This window comes from Molossus molossus, unplaced genomic scaffold, assembly GCF_014108415.1.
Source record: "Molossus molossus isolate mMolMol1 unplaced genomic scaffold, mMolMol1.p scaffold_m16_p_15, whole genome shotgun sequence".
Classification (NCBI taxonomy): Eukaryota; Metazoa; Chordata; class Mammalia; order Chiroptera; family Molossidae; genus Molossus; species Molossus molossus.
The window spans coordinates 64,413,896-64,430,829 of NW_023425350.1; the positions used below are offsets into that span (position 1 = coordinate 64,413,896).

Below are 16,934 nucleotides of genomic sequence, written 5' to 3' on the forward strand. Positions count from 1 at the left end.
ATGCACGCATGCTCGCACACACACACTCACGTATTCCCTCCCCATCCCCCAGCCTCCCACTGTAGCTGTGTCTTGATGATAGTTAAACACTCAATGTTCACATTGCCTGGAAGTGTGAAGATCTGGCTGCAGGTATTTGGGGAGACTGAGAAAAGAGGAGGTCTTAGCACCCAGAATGTATACATGTACCTAACTTCTCTGTTCTCAGTATGGTCCCTCAACCTGGCCATCAACTGTGCCTGGTTTCCTTCCATAATAAAAAAAAAAATTCTGCTCCTGCCGGCATGACTCAGTTGCTTGGGCATCTGCTTTCTTTATCTGTAGCTAGTTTCTTCATGTTTGCAAGGAGTCGCCGTGGTGATACCCTTTCTAGAGGGTAGAGACAGGACCGATAGCTCCTGGGCTGTATTTTCTGCCGCTTCCAGCCCAGTTTACATGCCCCTGAACTCCCAGCGCCCTCATTTAAAAATATGAATCACATTCCCTATCCATTGCTGAAGCCCCAAGTCTCTGGGGCATAATATCTGTAAGTAGTTACTAAACGCAACTGAGATGTCCAGTCTTCTAATATTCTCTGGCAATAAGAGGAAAATGGTCCACTTTGCTTTCTCTTTAGCTCTGGGTTCTGCATTATCCGGGCCTTAAGCTCCCATATCAGCTTCCTTTTCTTCTACTTATATACAAGAGCTTTAGCTGAGTCTAGTATTAAGGGTGAGGTTTCCGCCCAGCTGGTGTGACTCAGTAGTTGAGCGTTGACCCCTGCACCAAGAGGTCGCCAGTTTGATTCCCGCTCAGGGCACATGCCCAGGTGTGGGCCCAACCCCCAGTGGGGGGCAAACAGGGGGCAGCCAGTCGATGTTCTCTCTCATCGATGTTTCTATCTCTCTCTCCCTCTCCCTTCCTCTCTCTTTGAAATCAATAAAGAAAAATCGTTTTAAAAAAAGAGAGTGAGGTTACCCACTCAACTCCCTTTCCTGTCCCCTTGGGCTCCTAAGGGGTCAGTACAGGGAGAGTTGGAGCCTCCGCTTCCTGGTCACAGCTCTGCACTGAGCCCCTCCCTCTCTCTCCTGGTGGACTGGGGTGGACAGCCTAGACTCCGACACTAGCCATGTGTGGTTGCTGAGCACTTGAAGATGGCTAGTCTGCATTAAGGTGTGTTGTCAGTGTGAAATACACACCAGGTTTCAAAGACTTCATTTAAAAATGTTTTAAAAATCTCAATTTTTATATGAACTATATGTTTTTACAGCCAACATATATTGGATTACAGCGAGTTAAATAAAATATGTTAAAGCTAATTTTACTTGTAATAAAGTTAGAAAGGCTAAAATTATATATGTGGGTCACATTATATTTCTAGTGGGCAGTGAGGGTCTAGACAGAAACCTGTGGTCCCCTTAGCTCTCCCTTCAGAATAGCAAATACGGAGCAGCAGTCCCCACAGGCATTTCTCAGGGTCCCCGCCCAGGACCCTGTGATTTTCTAGAGACAAGGGATCTCCCAACGCAGGGATATCCACAGCTGAGAAAACGTGGAGGGGCGGGGGCAGCCTGCAACACAGAGAGGCTGAGGGAGGCGAGAAGGGGATCTTGGAAAGCCCATGTGCTGGAACGTTCCCCAGGGCCACAGATCCAAAATACAGAAATCCAAGAGACCCTGAAAATGTCTCCAACCTACCTGGGTTTCTAACCCGTCACGGACGTCGGCCTCCACCCCCAGGTTTGCTTACGCCGGTGCCTGGGAATGCTTGGGGGAGGAAGAGAAAAACATGGGTCTCCCTTGTGAGTCCAGAGTGGGACGTGGCACCACCTCCTCCCAGCCTCTCTGCACTCGCCTCTTTGGGGCATTGTCCCTGTCCCTTTCATCACGCGAAGCCTGGTCATTTCAGGAAGGCTCATGAGGAAATCGGGGAGCAGCTGGGAGTACTGTCAGTGTTTCTACTTCCGAGTAATCCAGATTGGAGTCTCGGCAGGCACTGTTCTGGTTTTTCCTGTTCCTGTTCCCCGTTCCTCTCTGCCGGAGAGGAGGCCAGCTCAGTCGGTAGGAGGCCGCTGCGTCCCCAGACTCAGGAATCCATCTGGGGACCCCCTTGTTATAATCACTAATTCATCAAATCCTTATTTCTTTCCTACACCTAATTGGATATAATCCCCAAATCCCACCTTTAAAAACAAACAGATCCTTAAGATCCTGTTTCCATGTGTTCATGCAGATCACTTCCGGTGCCGTCAAAAGCAGACTGAAGGAAGCGGAGGCCACTGAAGTGATGATCAACATCGCTCGTGAGAAGTACCGTCCAGTAGCCACTCAGGGCTCCGTCATGTACTTCGTGATCGCAAGCCTCTCGGAAATAGATCCGATGTATCAGTATTCACTGAAATATTTTAAACAGGCAAGTGTGGTGGTGGCGGTAGTGAAATTTCCCTCCCTGGTGTTCCTTTCAACCCTGCTGCGTTTCTTCTTGCCTCGAGTCTAGTTATGGGGTGAACCCCCCAGCACTTTGGGTTCAGACGTCCGTTCAAGAGCAGCTCCACCTGCCGTGTCTCCTCGACTCCAGGGCCCGGTGCGCTCAGAAGGCTCTGGGGAGGGAGAAAAAGATTTCTCTCGGCTTCCTCGACTAACTAGCTTGTTTGTTCTCCCCCTTTCCTGGCTGCCTTTTTTTTTTTCCTTTTCAGAGTCCCAGCTGCACACTGTTTCTTTACACTTTCTCTGCAGTAACCCAGCTCCTTTCCACTGTTCGAGTTCTTGTATCTCAATTCTCAGAGCACTGCCACTTACTCGAATGAATGGGTCTGTGTCTTTTGCTCCCAGAACCTTTTATACAACTGACTATCGTCCCCCTGACTTCTGTCTAGAGGACTTTCCTTTGTCCCTCTCCTGCTTTCACAGTATCTCTGTTAAACTTCCTTGTTTTATTTAGAGTCCCCCTACTTGAGCTCATATTCAGTTACGTTTCCTCTGATGTCTCCTCGATAGGATATTTCCAGCCCTCATGCCACACCTCCCAAAAGCAAAGTCGGTGTCACAACCTTTGGCAGGCAATGTCAAGTCACCTGAGGATTTCCAGGGGAGAAAGAGAGTGTGCCTCGCTCACTACACAGCAGAACCTAGCAAGCACCCCGGTGGCCCCTGCGCCCCCTGCAGAGTTTCCCTCTGCTCCCAAGGGCCTCTTCCTCTCCGCCAGCCCACACAGGGCCTGCAACCGTCTCCCAGCTCCCACTCCCTCTCGTCTGCATCGCAGCCTTTTCTGCGCAGAGCAGGTTAGCTTACTCTCGATACTTGTAGGTGGCAGGAACTGTCCCTCTCGTGCCTACGCCCTCGATGCCACCATCTCTGCTGCCTTCCCAGGGTCCTTGTAAGGCGGGTACCTCCAGGGCAGGAGGCCTGCTCCCAGACTTCCAGGTAGGAAACAGGAAGGAAGTCTCCTTTCAAACTGGTTCCTTTTACGTTTCATAGAAAATTCTGGCACATGCTTCCTACACCCTGCAGATGATCTTGGAGAAGAGCCAAGAAGAGCATATGACCTTCCCTTGCCCTTACATCTCTCACCCCAAGGTCATTATCGAATCTGAGTTGAGGGTATGAAGACCCAGGTTCCAAGAGTTCACCTCCATTTTCAACGTTTTCTGTCTCTCATCGAGATGGTGCCTTTGGATGCTGTCCGGAGTTTGGCATTGGTCCATTTCTGAAAAAGCGGGGGGGAGAAGGGGAATGTAGAAAATGAGTATCACACATCAATTTGGGATGAATTCTGGGCCTTATAATAGTACAGTTCCTCTCCTGGGCTGCTGGTTGTCCCCTGACTCTGGGGGCAAGGAGGTGAGGAGCAGAGATTTCCCGACGGAAATGGAATTGAGTCGGAGAACTGACAGTGCCCTCTCCCCACAGCTGTTCAATACAACAATTGAAACTTCTGTGAAGACCGATGATCTAAGGCAGCGCATGGAAATACTCCTGGAACAAACCCTCCTGACTGCGTATGTCAACATTTCGAGAGGACTTTTTGAACAACATAAACTCATCTACAGCTTTATGCTCTGTGTTGAGATCATGCGTCAGCAAGGGAACTTAACGGATGCCGAATGGAACTTCTTTCTCCGAGGTTCTGCAGGATTAGAAAAGGTACCTGTCAGTATTCCCCTAGATAGACCCCACGAGCACCGTTTATATGTCTGGCTCTGTGGCCCAGGGTGGGACACGGAGGCCCGGAGGCCCAGGCTAGAGCTTAGCACCTCCTCTGAGTGCTGTGACATTTACCCCCTTTGTGCAGCCAAGGCCTCACCTATACACAAGGGATGTTGGGAGAAACGAGTGAGCTAGAGGAAGTGAACATGTTTTTTAAAAGTTGACCACCTGCCCTGGCTGGTATGGCTCAGCAACTAGAGTGTCAACCCGTGGAGGATCGAGGATTCGATTCCCATTCAAGGGCACACACCTGGGTTGCAAGTTCAATCCACAGCCCTGGTTGGGGTCATGCAGGAGGCAACCAATTGATGTGTTTCTCTCTCTCTCCCTCCCACCTTCCCACTAAAAATCAATGGAAAAATATCCTCAGGTAAGGATTAACAAAGTTAACTATCTTGCCTCTGGCCAGTGGAACATTCAGTGGTTAGAGTGTCAGCCCACACACCAAAGCGTTGCAGGTTTGATCCCTGGCCCCGATTGGGGAACACGCAGAAAGCAACCTATTGATGTGTCTTTCTCACATTGATGTTTCTCTCTCTCTCTGCTCTCCCCCTCTCCCTCCCTTCCACTCTCTCTAAAAATCAATGGAAAAAATATCCTCAGGTGATGATTAAGAACAACAACAAAAAGTTGACCATCTCACAAATATGAAGTGTTCAAATTTAATAAAAGTTGTAATTCACAGATTTGGCAGTACTGTTTGTGAAATCATGGCCCTGTTTCCGGGAAGCTTCTTTCATGATAAAGTATGGGAGTAATACAAGTTGATCGTTGCCCTCTGTAACACTGTAATGCAAGTTCTGCTACAGTTTCCTTCTTCATGTTCATCCTTTTATCTAACTTGCTCCAGTCCCCTAAACTGGACTGACTCACCCACATACTATAAACCCAGTGGCCCCTGAATTAAACCATAGTCCCCCCAACTCCTGCCTGCAATACCATCTAGCCCCATTCTAGACACTTGGCTCAGTCCTGCCAATACTGAGACATGATACCTGCACCTGTTTGCCAGTATTTGAGCCTCGGTGTATCACTGGGAGGTCGGGTTTGATGCTTTTATTGGACTCCAGTGTCTAATGCTCCCAGGACAAACCCAGGCAAGACTCTTCCACCAGATGATCCTACTGCAAAGGATCATGATCCCAAACCTTACTACAAAGCATCAGTAATCTAGATAGTATATCTAGTATCAAGATAGGTAGATAGATAAATGGAATCAAATTTGAGAATCCAGAAATAAAACCATATGCTTGTGATCAACTGATTTTTGAAAAGGGTGCCAAGACAGTTTACTGGGAAAAGAAGTCTTCTCAACAAATAGTGCTGGGACAACTGGACAGCCACGTGCAAAGGAGTGAACTTGAAATTGGATCCTCACATCACACCATATTTAACTTAAAATGGAGCAAAGTTCTAAATATAAGACCTAAAACTCTTTTTTATTTATTTAATTAATTTATTTATTTTTGTTCCAGATGTTTCTCCTTTTCCCCCCACTAATATCCTCTCCCCGCCCTGTCCCAAGCTTTGTTGTCCATGTCCATTGTTCATGCGTACATGCATATAAGTTCTGTGGTTTATCTCTCCCCCCTACCCCCTCTTCTGGGGACTGTCAGTCTGTACCCCACTTCCACGTCTCTGGGACTACCCCATTCCTCAGACTGTGATGTTCATTATATTCCACAAATAAGTGAGATCATGTGATATTTGTCTTTCTTTGCTTGGCTTGTTTCACTTAGGATAATACTCTCCAGGTCCCTCCATGTCGTCTCAAAGGATAAGAGATCTTTCTTTCTTACAGCTGCATAGTACTCCATTGTGTATATGTACCACTGCTTTTTTATCCATTTGTCTACTGATGGACATTTGGGCTGTTTCCAGATCTTAGCCTTTGTAAATAGTGCTGCTACGAACATGGGGGTACATATATTCTTTCTGATTGCTGTTTCAGGCTTCTTAGGGTATATTCCTAGAAGTGGGATCACTGGGTCAAATGGCAGTTCAATTTTTAATTTTTTTAGGTAACACCATATTGTTTTCCATAGTGGCTGCACTACAGAGAATTACACCCCAAAACTGAAGAATTCACATTCTTCTCAAGTGCACATGGGACATTCTCAAAGATAGGTCATATGTTAGGGTACAAACTAAGTCTCTACAAGTTCAAGAAGATTGAAATCATATCAAGCATCTTCTCAGATCACAATGGCATGAAACTAGAAATCAATTGCAACAAGAACATGCAAAGACATTTGAAAACATGGAGGCTAAATAGCATGTTTTGAACAATGAATGGGTTACCATGGAGATCAAGGAAGAAATTAAAAACTTCCTGGAAACCAATGAAAATGAACACACAACAACACAAAATCTATGGGACACAGCAAAAGCAGTTCTGAGAGGGTGGTTCATAGCACTAAACGCCTACCTCAAGAAACAAGAAAAAATTCTAATAAACTATCTAACCTCACAACTTAAAGAACTAGAAAGCAAACAAAAAGAAAACCCCAGAGCAAGTAGAAGGAAGGAAATAGTAAAGATCAGAGCATAAATAAATGACATGGAGACCAAAAACACAATTCAAAGGATCAGTGAAACAAAGAGCTGGTTCTTTGAAAAGTTAAACAAGATTGATGGACCCTTAGCTAGACTCACCAAGAAACAAAGGGAGAGAACCCAAATACACAAAATCAGAAATGAAAGAGGAGCAATAATAACTGACACCACAGAAATACAAAGGATTGTTAACAAATATTATGAACAATTATACGGCAACAAATTCAACAATCTAAGCGAAATGGACAAATTTCTAGAAACACGTAGTCTCCCAAAACTGAACTGGAAAAAGATAGAAAACTTGAACAGACCAATAACAACAAAAGAAATTGAAGATGTAATCAAGACTCTCTCAGCAAACAAAAGCCCAGACCCTACAGCTTCACGGGGGAATTTTACTGAACATTCAAAGAAGAACTAATACCCATTCTCCTCAAACTATTTCAAAAAATTCAAGAAGAAGACCTAAAACTCTTAATAGAAAACATAGGAGTAAATTTTAATGATCACAGATTTCACAATAGAACCGATACCAAAAGCATGACCAAAAAAAAGAAATAAATTTGACTTCCTAAGAAAAAAATCATGTTTTTGTTTTAAGTAACACTATCAAGAAAATAAAAAGACAACCCACAGAATGGGAGAAAATATTTGCAAATCGTATCTGATAAAGAATTTGTATCTAGACTATATAAAGACTTTTTACAACTTCATAATAAAAAGACAAATGACACAATTTAAAAATAGAGAAAGGACCTGAGAAGATATTTCTCCAAGGAAGATATACCTAAGCACATGAAAAGATGCTGGACATTATTATTCATCAGGAAAATGCAAATCAAAACCACAAGGAAATATCACTTTATACCCACTTGAATGACTATTATCAAAAAAGACAGATAATAATAAGTGTTGATGAAGATGTGGAGAGATTAAAACTCTCATAAACTGCTGGTGAGAGCAAAAATGGGGCAGCTCCTTCGAAAAACGATCTGGTAGCTCCTCAGTTAAACATAGAAGTACCATATGATGCAGCAATTCCACTCCTAGGTGTATACTAAAGAGAAAAGATAACATGTCCACACAAAAACTCAGGCATGAATATTCATAGCAACATTACTCATAGCAGCCAAAAGGTAGAAACAGCCAAATGTCCATCAACTGATGAGCGAATAAATGGCAGGTGCTATAGCATACAATGGAATATTATGTAATTATAAAGAAGAACGAAGCACTAATACATACTACAACCTTGAAACGTGACTAAACTTTGAAAACATTAAGTTCAGTGAAAGAAATCAGTCACATAATATTAGATATTATAAAATTTGATTTATATGAAGTGTCCAGAATAGACAAGTCTACAGAGACAGGGAGCAGTGAGGCAGCTGTTTAGAGCTGAGGACATGGGCAGACAGGAGGGTAATAGCTAAAGGGTACCTGGGGGAGACTTGAAGAAGGACAGTGTTCTAAAATTGACCTGGCTGGGTTTGTTCAGTGGTTAGAGCATCAGCCCGCAGAGCAATGAGTTGCTGGTTCGAATCCAGTTAAGGGCATGTACCTTGGTTGCAATTAGTCCCCAGCCCTGATTGAGGTCGTGCGGGAGGCAGCCACTCAATGTGTCCCTCTCACATCGATGTCTCTCTCTCTCTCTCTCTCTCTCTCTCGCTCTCTATCTCTATCTCTATCTCTCCTTCCCACTCTATCTGAATAAAAATGAAAAAATATCCTCAGGTGAGGATTAAAAGAAAAAAAGAAAGAAGTTGACTGTGGCAATGGTTGTACATATCTGTGAATTTACTAAAATACATTAGACTGTATGCTTTATTTCTTTTTCTTTTTATTTTTTTTATCCTCACCTGAGGACATTTTTTTTTTCTTTCATCTTCAGATAGAGCAGGAGGGAGAGAGGGGGGAAAAGAGAGAAACATCAATGTGAGAGAGACACATCAACTGGCTGCCACCCACACGATCCCAACTGGGGTCAGGGACAAACTGCAACTGAGTTACGTGCCCTTCACGGGAACCGAACCCAGGACTCTTCGGTCTGTGGGTCAATGCTCTAACCACTGAGCAAAACCGGCCAGGGCTAGACTGTTTGCTTTAAATGGGTGAATGGCAATAGTGTATGAATTGAATCTCAATGAAGCTGTTTTTAAATAAGGATAGAGGGCAGAGGACCTAAATAGATACCTCTCCAAAAAGGACATACAAATGGCCAAGAGACATATGAAGAAATGCTCATCATCACTAATCATCAGCGAGATGCAAATTAAAACAACTATTAGGTATCACCTCACACCTGTCAGAATGACCGCCATCAACAAATCATCAAACAACAAGTGTTGGCGAGGGTGTGGAGAAAAGGGGACTCTAGTACACTGCTGGTGGGAATGCAGACTGGTGCAGCCACTGTGGAAAACACTATGGTGTTACCTCAAAAAGTTAAAAATTGAACTTCCATTTGACCCAGTGATCCCACTTCTAGGAATATACCCTAAGAAACCTGAAACACCAATTAGAAAGAATATATGTACCCCTATGTTCATAGCAGCACTATGTACAATAGCTAAGATCTGGAAACAACCCAAGTGTCCATCAGTAGATGAGTGGATTAAAAAGCTGTGGTACATTTACACAATGGAGTACTATGCAGGTGAAGGAAAGAATGATCTCATCCTTTGTGATGGCATGGAAGGGCCTGGAGAGTATTATGCTAAGCGAAACAAGCCAAGCAGAGAAAGACAAATATCACATGATCTCACTTATTTGTGGAATATAATGAACTAAACAATCTGCTGAACAAAATTAACCCAGAGACATAGAGGTGGGGTACAGACTGACAAGCCTCAGAGGAGGGGGCTTGGGGGGAGAAGAAATAAACCACAGAACTTACATGCATGTATGCATGACCAATGAACATAGACACCAAAGCTGGGGATGGGGCAGGGGGGAAGGGAGGAGGGTGTCAATGGGGAAAAAATGAGACACATCTGGAACAAAAACAAATTAATAAATAAAAAAATAAATGAAGTATAGAACTTCAGGCAAATATTCATGAAATTTTTGAAGAACTAGTTTCAGTCTACAATCATAGCTGTTTCTGCCTTTTTTAAAACTGTTTACTCACATGAAAGTGCTTCATGGAATACTCCCAGATGGCATATTACTGTTCCCAGAAATTTCTAGGAATATATGAAATGCTTAGACACACACTCAACCCAGTTAGAATAAGACTGCCACTTGTCTTGCTACTGATATTGGTCTCCTACTCAGCTTTCCCCATCTCCCAGAGGTGAGAACATCTGGAAATCTGATTTAGAGATTAGATCGCCAGAAGAAGAAAAAACTCCTTGTCCATAAGAATACTTGGGGGTGGGGAGAGACTGGTGTGGTGTGTTGGAGAACAGACGGGAAGGAGACTTAACAGCTGCTTTGTGCAATGTCCACCTGAAGGCGTCATCGGCTGCACTTCTGTGCAAAGGAGTACAGGTAGAATTGATTCCACGTCATTTCTATTTCACCATATCTTAGTACTCATCTTAAGTAAATGGTTACTTTTAACATGCTCTTAGAGCTTGATTTTTCACTTAGACAAGGTGAAAGCATATTTTGTGGTTGTCTTTGTCAATTGTTACTCATTTTCTTTCTGTCTTATCACAGGAACGCCCACCTAAGCCTGAGGTTCCCTGGCTGTCTACTCCCATGTGGTTTGCATGCTGTGACTTAGAAGAATCATTTCCAGTTTTCACAGGACTTACACAAGATATATTGTTGTATCCTCTTTCCATACGTTTAGGTAATGTGGCAAAAAGATCTGCTACAGAGTTGTAAATAGGCTCGTCTATCCCAATTTTAATGTCTCCTTTAACCTTTTCTGCAGTATCAGTATTTTTCACTAGGAAATCTCTTCACTGTTAGAAAATTATGAATTACTTATTCTCCCAATTTCTTGAGTCGCATGCTTAGCCCATACATTTTTAATATTTCATGTTTACTATTATATCCATTTTAAGGGTATATACATTTACCTCTAAGTATTACTTTAGCTGCATCCCAGAGTTTAAAAAAAAAAAAACATTTTGTATTGAAGGATAATATGCATACAAAAAAGTGCACAAAATCAAAATTGTACAACTTGACTAATTATCAAAAAATGATTATACTTATGAGCCACTACCCCAAAATCAAGAACTAGAACAGTCCCAGCCTCCCAGAATCCCCTTCTACTCCTTCACAGGCCCCTTACCCTCTTCCCCAGAGGTAATGACTGTTCTGATTATAACATTCTACATTAACTTTTCCCAACAACTTTTCATATGTAGCCCTTTCAATTCTAAAAGCATGAATTCAAAAGCATTTAGGATGTTTTGGGACTATCTTTTTGTTAATAATTTAATTATACTATAGAAATTATAGCCCCGGCTGGTTTGGCTCAGCAATTAGAGCATTGGCCTGTGGTCCAATGAGTCACAGGTTTAATATCGGTCAAGGGCACATACCTGGGTTGCAGTTTGGTCCTCAGCCCTGGTTGGGCCATGAGGGAGGAAACCAGTCGATGTGTCCCTTTCACGTTTATGTTTCTCTTTCTCTCTCTCTGTCCCTCTCTTCCTCCCTCCCACTCTATCTGAAAATAAATAGAAAAATATATATATCCTCAGGTGAGGATTAAAAAAAAAAATTATATTCATAGTCTGCATAAATTGATTCTTTGTCATCTATTTAGACTTTAGTTTATGTAAAATGTTCCATATGTGACAGTTCTTGGATGCAAGACTCTGTAAGTTAACATCCATCAGCATGCACAGTTACAGAACTTTTTCATGTGATGAGAACTTTTAAGATTTACTCTTAGCAACTTTCAAATATACAATACAGTATGATCAACTATAGTCACCATGCTGTACATTACATCCCCAGGATTTACTTATTTTATAACTGTAAGTTTATACCTTTTGATTCCCTTCACCCATTTTGCCCACTCATCCACCCCCTCCGCAGGCAACAACCAATCTGGTCTCTGTATCTGTGAGCTTGGGAGGAGGGGGGTTGTTTTGGTTTGGGTTTTTGTAGATTCCATATAAGTGAGATCATATGGTATTTGTCTATCTCTGGCTGACATTTCACATACCATAATGTCCTCAAGGTCTTTCAAAACGTATTGTGTTTATTTTGCCAGTGTTTTTTATACCTGATCTGTCCATTTCTAGGAAGGTATACTAAGGTATATCACTATGACTGACAACTTCTCTTTGTAATTTTTTCCATTATATTTTGTGAAACTATGCTCTTAAGTACAAATAGATTTAGAATTATTATATTCCTAGTAAATTGTTCCCTTTTTTAAAAAAGTATTTTTTTCTTTATTGATTTTAGAGAGAGAGGAAGGGAGAGGGGGAGAGAGACAGAAACATCGATGAGAGAGAACACAGACTGGCCGCCTCCTGCATGCCCCCCACTGGGGATCGGGCCCACAACCTGGACATGTGCCCTGACCGGGAATCGAACTGGCAACCTCTTGGTGCATAGGTCGACACTCAACCACTGAGCCACACCAGCTGGGCTAAATTGTTCCTTTTTTATTAAATAATATTATTCTTTATTCTAAATAGTGCTTTTTGCCTTGAAATATATTTTTTAATGTTAACATTATTACAGCAGGTATTCCTAGGTTAGCATTCTTCCCTCTTTATATTCTACACTCTTCATTTTCTTTTTTAAAATTTATCTCTATTGTTGAAAGTATTACAGTTGTCCTTCTTTTTCCCCCCATTGACCCCCTCCACCTCACTCCCACCCCCTCCCCTATGCTTTCACCGTAGTATTGTCCCTGTCTGTTGCTTATACATATACACTCTTCATTTCCAACTCTTATATCATCATCATCATCATGTTTTTGGTGTATCTTTAGTGGAATGTTACTGCTTTAAGCCAGCAGCTCTCAACCTGTGGGTTGTGACCCCTTTGGGGGGGTCAAACGACCCTTTCACAGGGGTCACCTAAGACCATCTGAAAACACATGTTTCTGATGGCAATTCAGAATCACAGTAGCAAAATTACAGTTATGAAGTAGCAACAAAAATAATTTTATGGTTAGGGGTCACCACAACATGAGGAACTGTATTAAAGGGTCGTGGCATTAGGAGGGTTGAGAACCACTGCTTTAAGCAGTGTGAGAGTCCCTCTTTTTTAACAGATAAGTTTTAATTCAATTATATTTAATATGGTTATTGATCTATTTTGGTGGCTCTCAACCAGGGAAGATTTTATCCCCCAGGGGATATTAGGCAGCATCTGAGGACATTGTTGTTCATCACAGTGGGGTGGTGCTAGTAACATCTAATAGCTAGAGATCAGGGATGTGGCGAAACATCCTACAAGGCTCAAAACAACCCTCCACAACAAATAACCACTCGGCCCAAAATGCCAGTAGGACTGAGGCTAGGAAACCCTGATCTAGTTGGACTTACTTCTTATTTGGGGGGGGGGGGGGGCTTTTTCTTTGCTTCAATTTTTTTTCTTTTTTTCTGCATTGATATATTGTCCATATTCTTTTTATTTCCCCCCTAGTGCTTTGATGTTCTATTTCTATTTTTAGTACTTACTTTTACACTTCTAATATGAATACTTATTTAACTGAGTACACCCAGCAATTGTGGTGATTTAAAGTCTACATGGACCAGAATTTCTGGGGTCCTAATCTGCTTCTTTGATTTCTGAGTAAAGACTACAAAAAATTGAATGTTCTTCAACAACGACATCAAATAGAAATTATGTTTCTATATCGTGGACCAGTTAAACAGGATAGGCAGCAGCACAGGTAGGAGACATGAAGAAAAGCATTCAGAGGAGAAGCCTAGAGATGGACATTTACAAACAGACCCACAGCAGAAAGGACTAGATGGAGCCTCATACACAAAGAGGCAAAGAAACAGAGAAGAGGTAGAGGCTGAAAGGCAAAGTAACTCTGAGAACAACTCACCATGTTTGAACGGAAAGCACTGCATTGTCCCTGTCAAACTTTTAATTGCTGTAAAAGTTCAGCAATTTAAAACTTTTCCTGCTTTCATTTTTAAAATTTCAAGAGTTATTCCAGAAACCCTACGGGGCTGTGAAGGTTTGCACGCGTGTGATAGGATGGCTCATGCTCTGAAGGTGAGCTTTCGATCTTTGCAGGCGAAGTTGACTAAATTCCAAGGTCATTCTTACCCACGGAAGCTTCCTAATTGCCTTCATCTTTTGTCCTTGTCCAAAGGACAAGATGGTCACTAAGTGTTTCATGTCCTATTCGTTGAGTTATTATTTAAAATATGCTGTCTTACTAGCCAAAGCCCTAATTATTATACAATAACCTCAAGAGAAGAGCAGTCCCTTTGGAATAAATTATTCTATCACCTGGTTTTCAGAATAATGCAGCCACCTTCCACCAAAGAGCACCGTGGCGTGCTGGGCGCTGTGGTCTCACGCGCTGGCGTGTGTGTTCCAGGTAGAAGTCTGGCCGAGGTGCACACTACTGCAGGGCCACGGTCTACGTGCCACTGCATTTCCGTCAACCGTTCTCCGTTGCTGTTGTCAGGCCCGCAGCGAAGGGGCCCAGCAGACCAGCTGGAGAATGAGGGCTCACCCGAGGAACCTGTATCATCACTGTTGTGTTGGCTTACGGAGAGGCTCCCAGCACATTGAACCCTGAACCTACGGGAATGTCAACGCTAATTCTTACTGCATGTTATCACCTTTGTAAGGGCTGCCTAGGATCCTAACCCTCGTGTGAAATGCAAGCCCACTTCTTATAACTATTCATCAGAGAGGAGGAGCAATGAAGTATACTTACCAAGGCATATAGTTGTATCTCTGTCGATTTAGAGTGTTCAAATGATGCAGGCCAGAATTTTCTGTTTGCTTCATCTGTCACACACTGATAATGGGTATTATTTCCTACCACAGTTATTTGTTTTCTGCTTTTTCCTCTACCTCCAGCAGTGACCAATGTATCCTTATGCTATTGTCTGGAACATATAGGTTCATTTGGTTGTGTTTTTATTATGAGGTGTGTATTTTAATATAACTGACCTGATTTGTCCCATTTAATTATATTTGCCTTGAATTCTAATTTATCTAATGTTACTCTGACCACTTCAATTTTTCTTTTTTGTTCACATTTGACTAATATAATTCTATGCATCCTTTTTTTTTAAACCTATTATCTGTTTAGCTTTGCTTTTTGTAAGTGGTTTTCTGTTGAATTTTTTTTTTCCTGATCCAATTTTAAATTCTTTGCTCTTTAATTAGGCTGGGTAGGGGGAGATGAATATATTTATATTTGTAGAAAAAATTGATGGCAAATCTAGAGATTTTTTAAATTATCAAATATATTCATTTAATTTCAAAGTGAAAACAACTCTAATGAAGTCATCTTTTTAAATTCTGTTTCCAGGATCTTTTGAGACTTACATTAACCCACTGGAATGGGAAGACTATCTGAATCTGGAGGAAGACATGCAATTCACAGTGCAGAAGAACAAGGCCACAAGCTACACTTCATGGCTCTCAGAATTGAGCTCTTTCAATAAGCTAATCCTTATTAAATGTTGTAAAGAAGAAAAGGTAAGTTCTTTTGTTTAAACTAAAGGGCTGTGTTATAACTATCTCTACTGAAGCTCACCGGCCCGTTATGATCCATGAACTGATTAGATTTATGTTCAGAGAGCAACAATAGCCAAGTTTGGGAGGTGAGCCTAAGAAACAGAGATCCTGTGTGTTTAAGAACATAACAATTTATGCAGAAAATGATGAAAGAAAAAGGCTGGAGAGCCCTCCCGAAACCCCGCCATCCCAGTGGGCACTGCTGGGAACTTGTGGTCTCTGCCGGAGGACACGTGCAGGCAACTGATGGGCCTTTCAGATCTTGGCAGCACTGGGAAGAAGGCATCTGAAGAGGAAAAAAACCGTGGTCGCCAACACTAGTTTGAAGACCGCTGAAGTGGTCTATCTATGTAAGGAGTGATGGCAGCCTGGACTAGGAAAGAGATAGCAGATTGACCCGACAGAGGGGCACGCGATGAAGCACCTGCCGCAGCTCCCAGTGTCTGCGTGGGTGCCAGAGGGCACAGCTATAGCAACGGCTAAGCACTCATGACAGCAGACATGTGTCGGAGACAGACATCACTGAGTCTGCAGTGCCTGCCCCTATCAGAGTAGGTGGCGGCCTGCAAACCAATCAATATATGGGTAGGAAACTTGAGAGAGAAACATAGTTAGAAATAGAGATTTGAAAATCATCAGCACTGAGTTGGAAAGTAAAACCACGGGAGTTGTTGAAATTGCAGAGGAACAACAAATAAGAGAATAAAAGAGAACAGGTGGGCAATGGATGAAACCCTGAGGAGCACCGATTTTCAAAGCGCAGGAACAAAGGATGAGGAGCCCATGAGAAGGAGCAGTCGGGGCAAGAAGAATAACAGGACTAAAAGGTGACGTGGAAACCAAGGAGGAAGGAGTTTAAATAGAGGAAAGGTTATCAATGAATAGAGCATGGCAGACAGTTCTAGTTTTTATATATACACAGATATGATCCCCAATATCACTGGAAATAAAAGTTCTCTTACCTGCTGCGAATTCTGGGAATGAGTGTCCAGAGGCACTGGAGAAAGATAGAGGCTGAGAAATGAGAGAGAGAACCAACTGGGGAAGCTAACGCATAGGTGGCAGGTACTGATGTTATGTGATAGGATTTTCTGCCATCTCTGTGTGAACATAGAAAATAAGCTGTGAGGTTGACCTGAGCTATGGTTGACTGCAATAGGAGAATAGAGGATACAAGACCATTCAGACTGTTGGTAAAGTTATTCTGGAAAGAGAAAGAGATCTAAGGAAGGACATGCAGACTGGGAGAAAGGGATAAAGCTTGAGCTACTGTGGGCTAGAGGTGTAGCACTGCTGGAGAATAGGAGAGGTTGTGGTCAAAGTTAAGATTTTTAATGAGCAGTTCCAAGGGATGATAATGTCCTGGGGCTACACATTAGTGTGGGTGACTGAGGAAAGGATCACATGATGTGCATTGCAGTTAAAGGTCAAAGAACTGTGAGGTCAGAATGCTGGATGGCCACCTGGACCCTGAACCTGGGTTGTGTCACCTCAGATGGTGGCAAGACAATGCCTGGGCACAGCTGATAATTCACTGGCACAGACGTGTA

The 16,934-nt window shown here is 42.6% G+C and overlaps 1 protein-coding gene across 1 annotated transcript in view; it reads left to right on the forward strand.

Moving 5' to 3' along the window:
* DNAH6 (dynein axonemal heavy chain 6) overlaps positions 1 to 16,934 on the forward strand; it is a 237,689-nt gene that overhangs the window by 179,640 nt on the left and 41,115 nt on the right. Inside the window, exons 61-64 of the mRNA XM_036262769.1 lie at positions 2,213 to 2,392; positions 3,889 to 4,122; positions 10,405 to 10,540; positions 15,176 to 15,345. Coding sequence (XP_036118662.1) covers positions 2,213 to 2,392; positions 3,889 to 4,122; positions 10,405 to 10,540; positions 15,176 to 15,345 — 720 coding nt within the window. The remainder of the gene's footprint in view (positions 1 to 2,212; positions 2,393 to 3,888; positions 4,123 to 10,404; positions 10,541 to 15,175; positions 15,346 to 16,934) is intronic.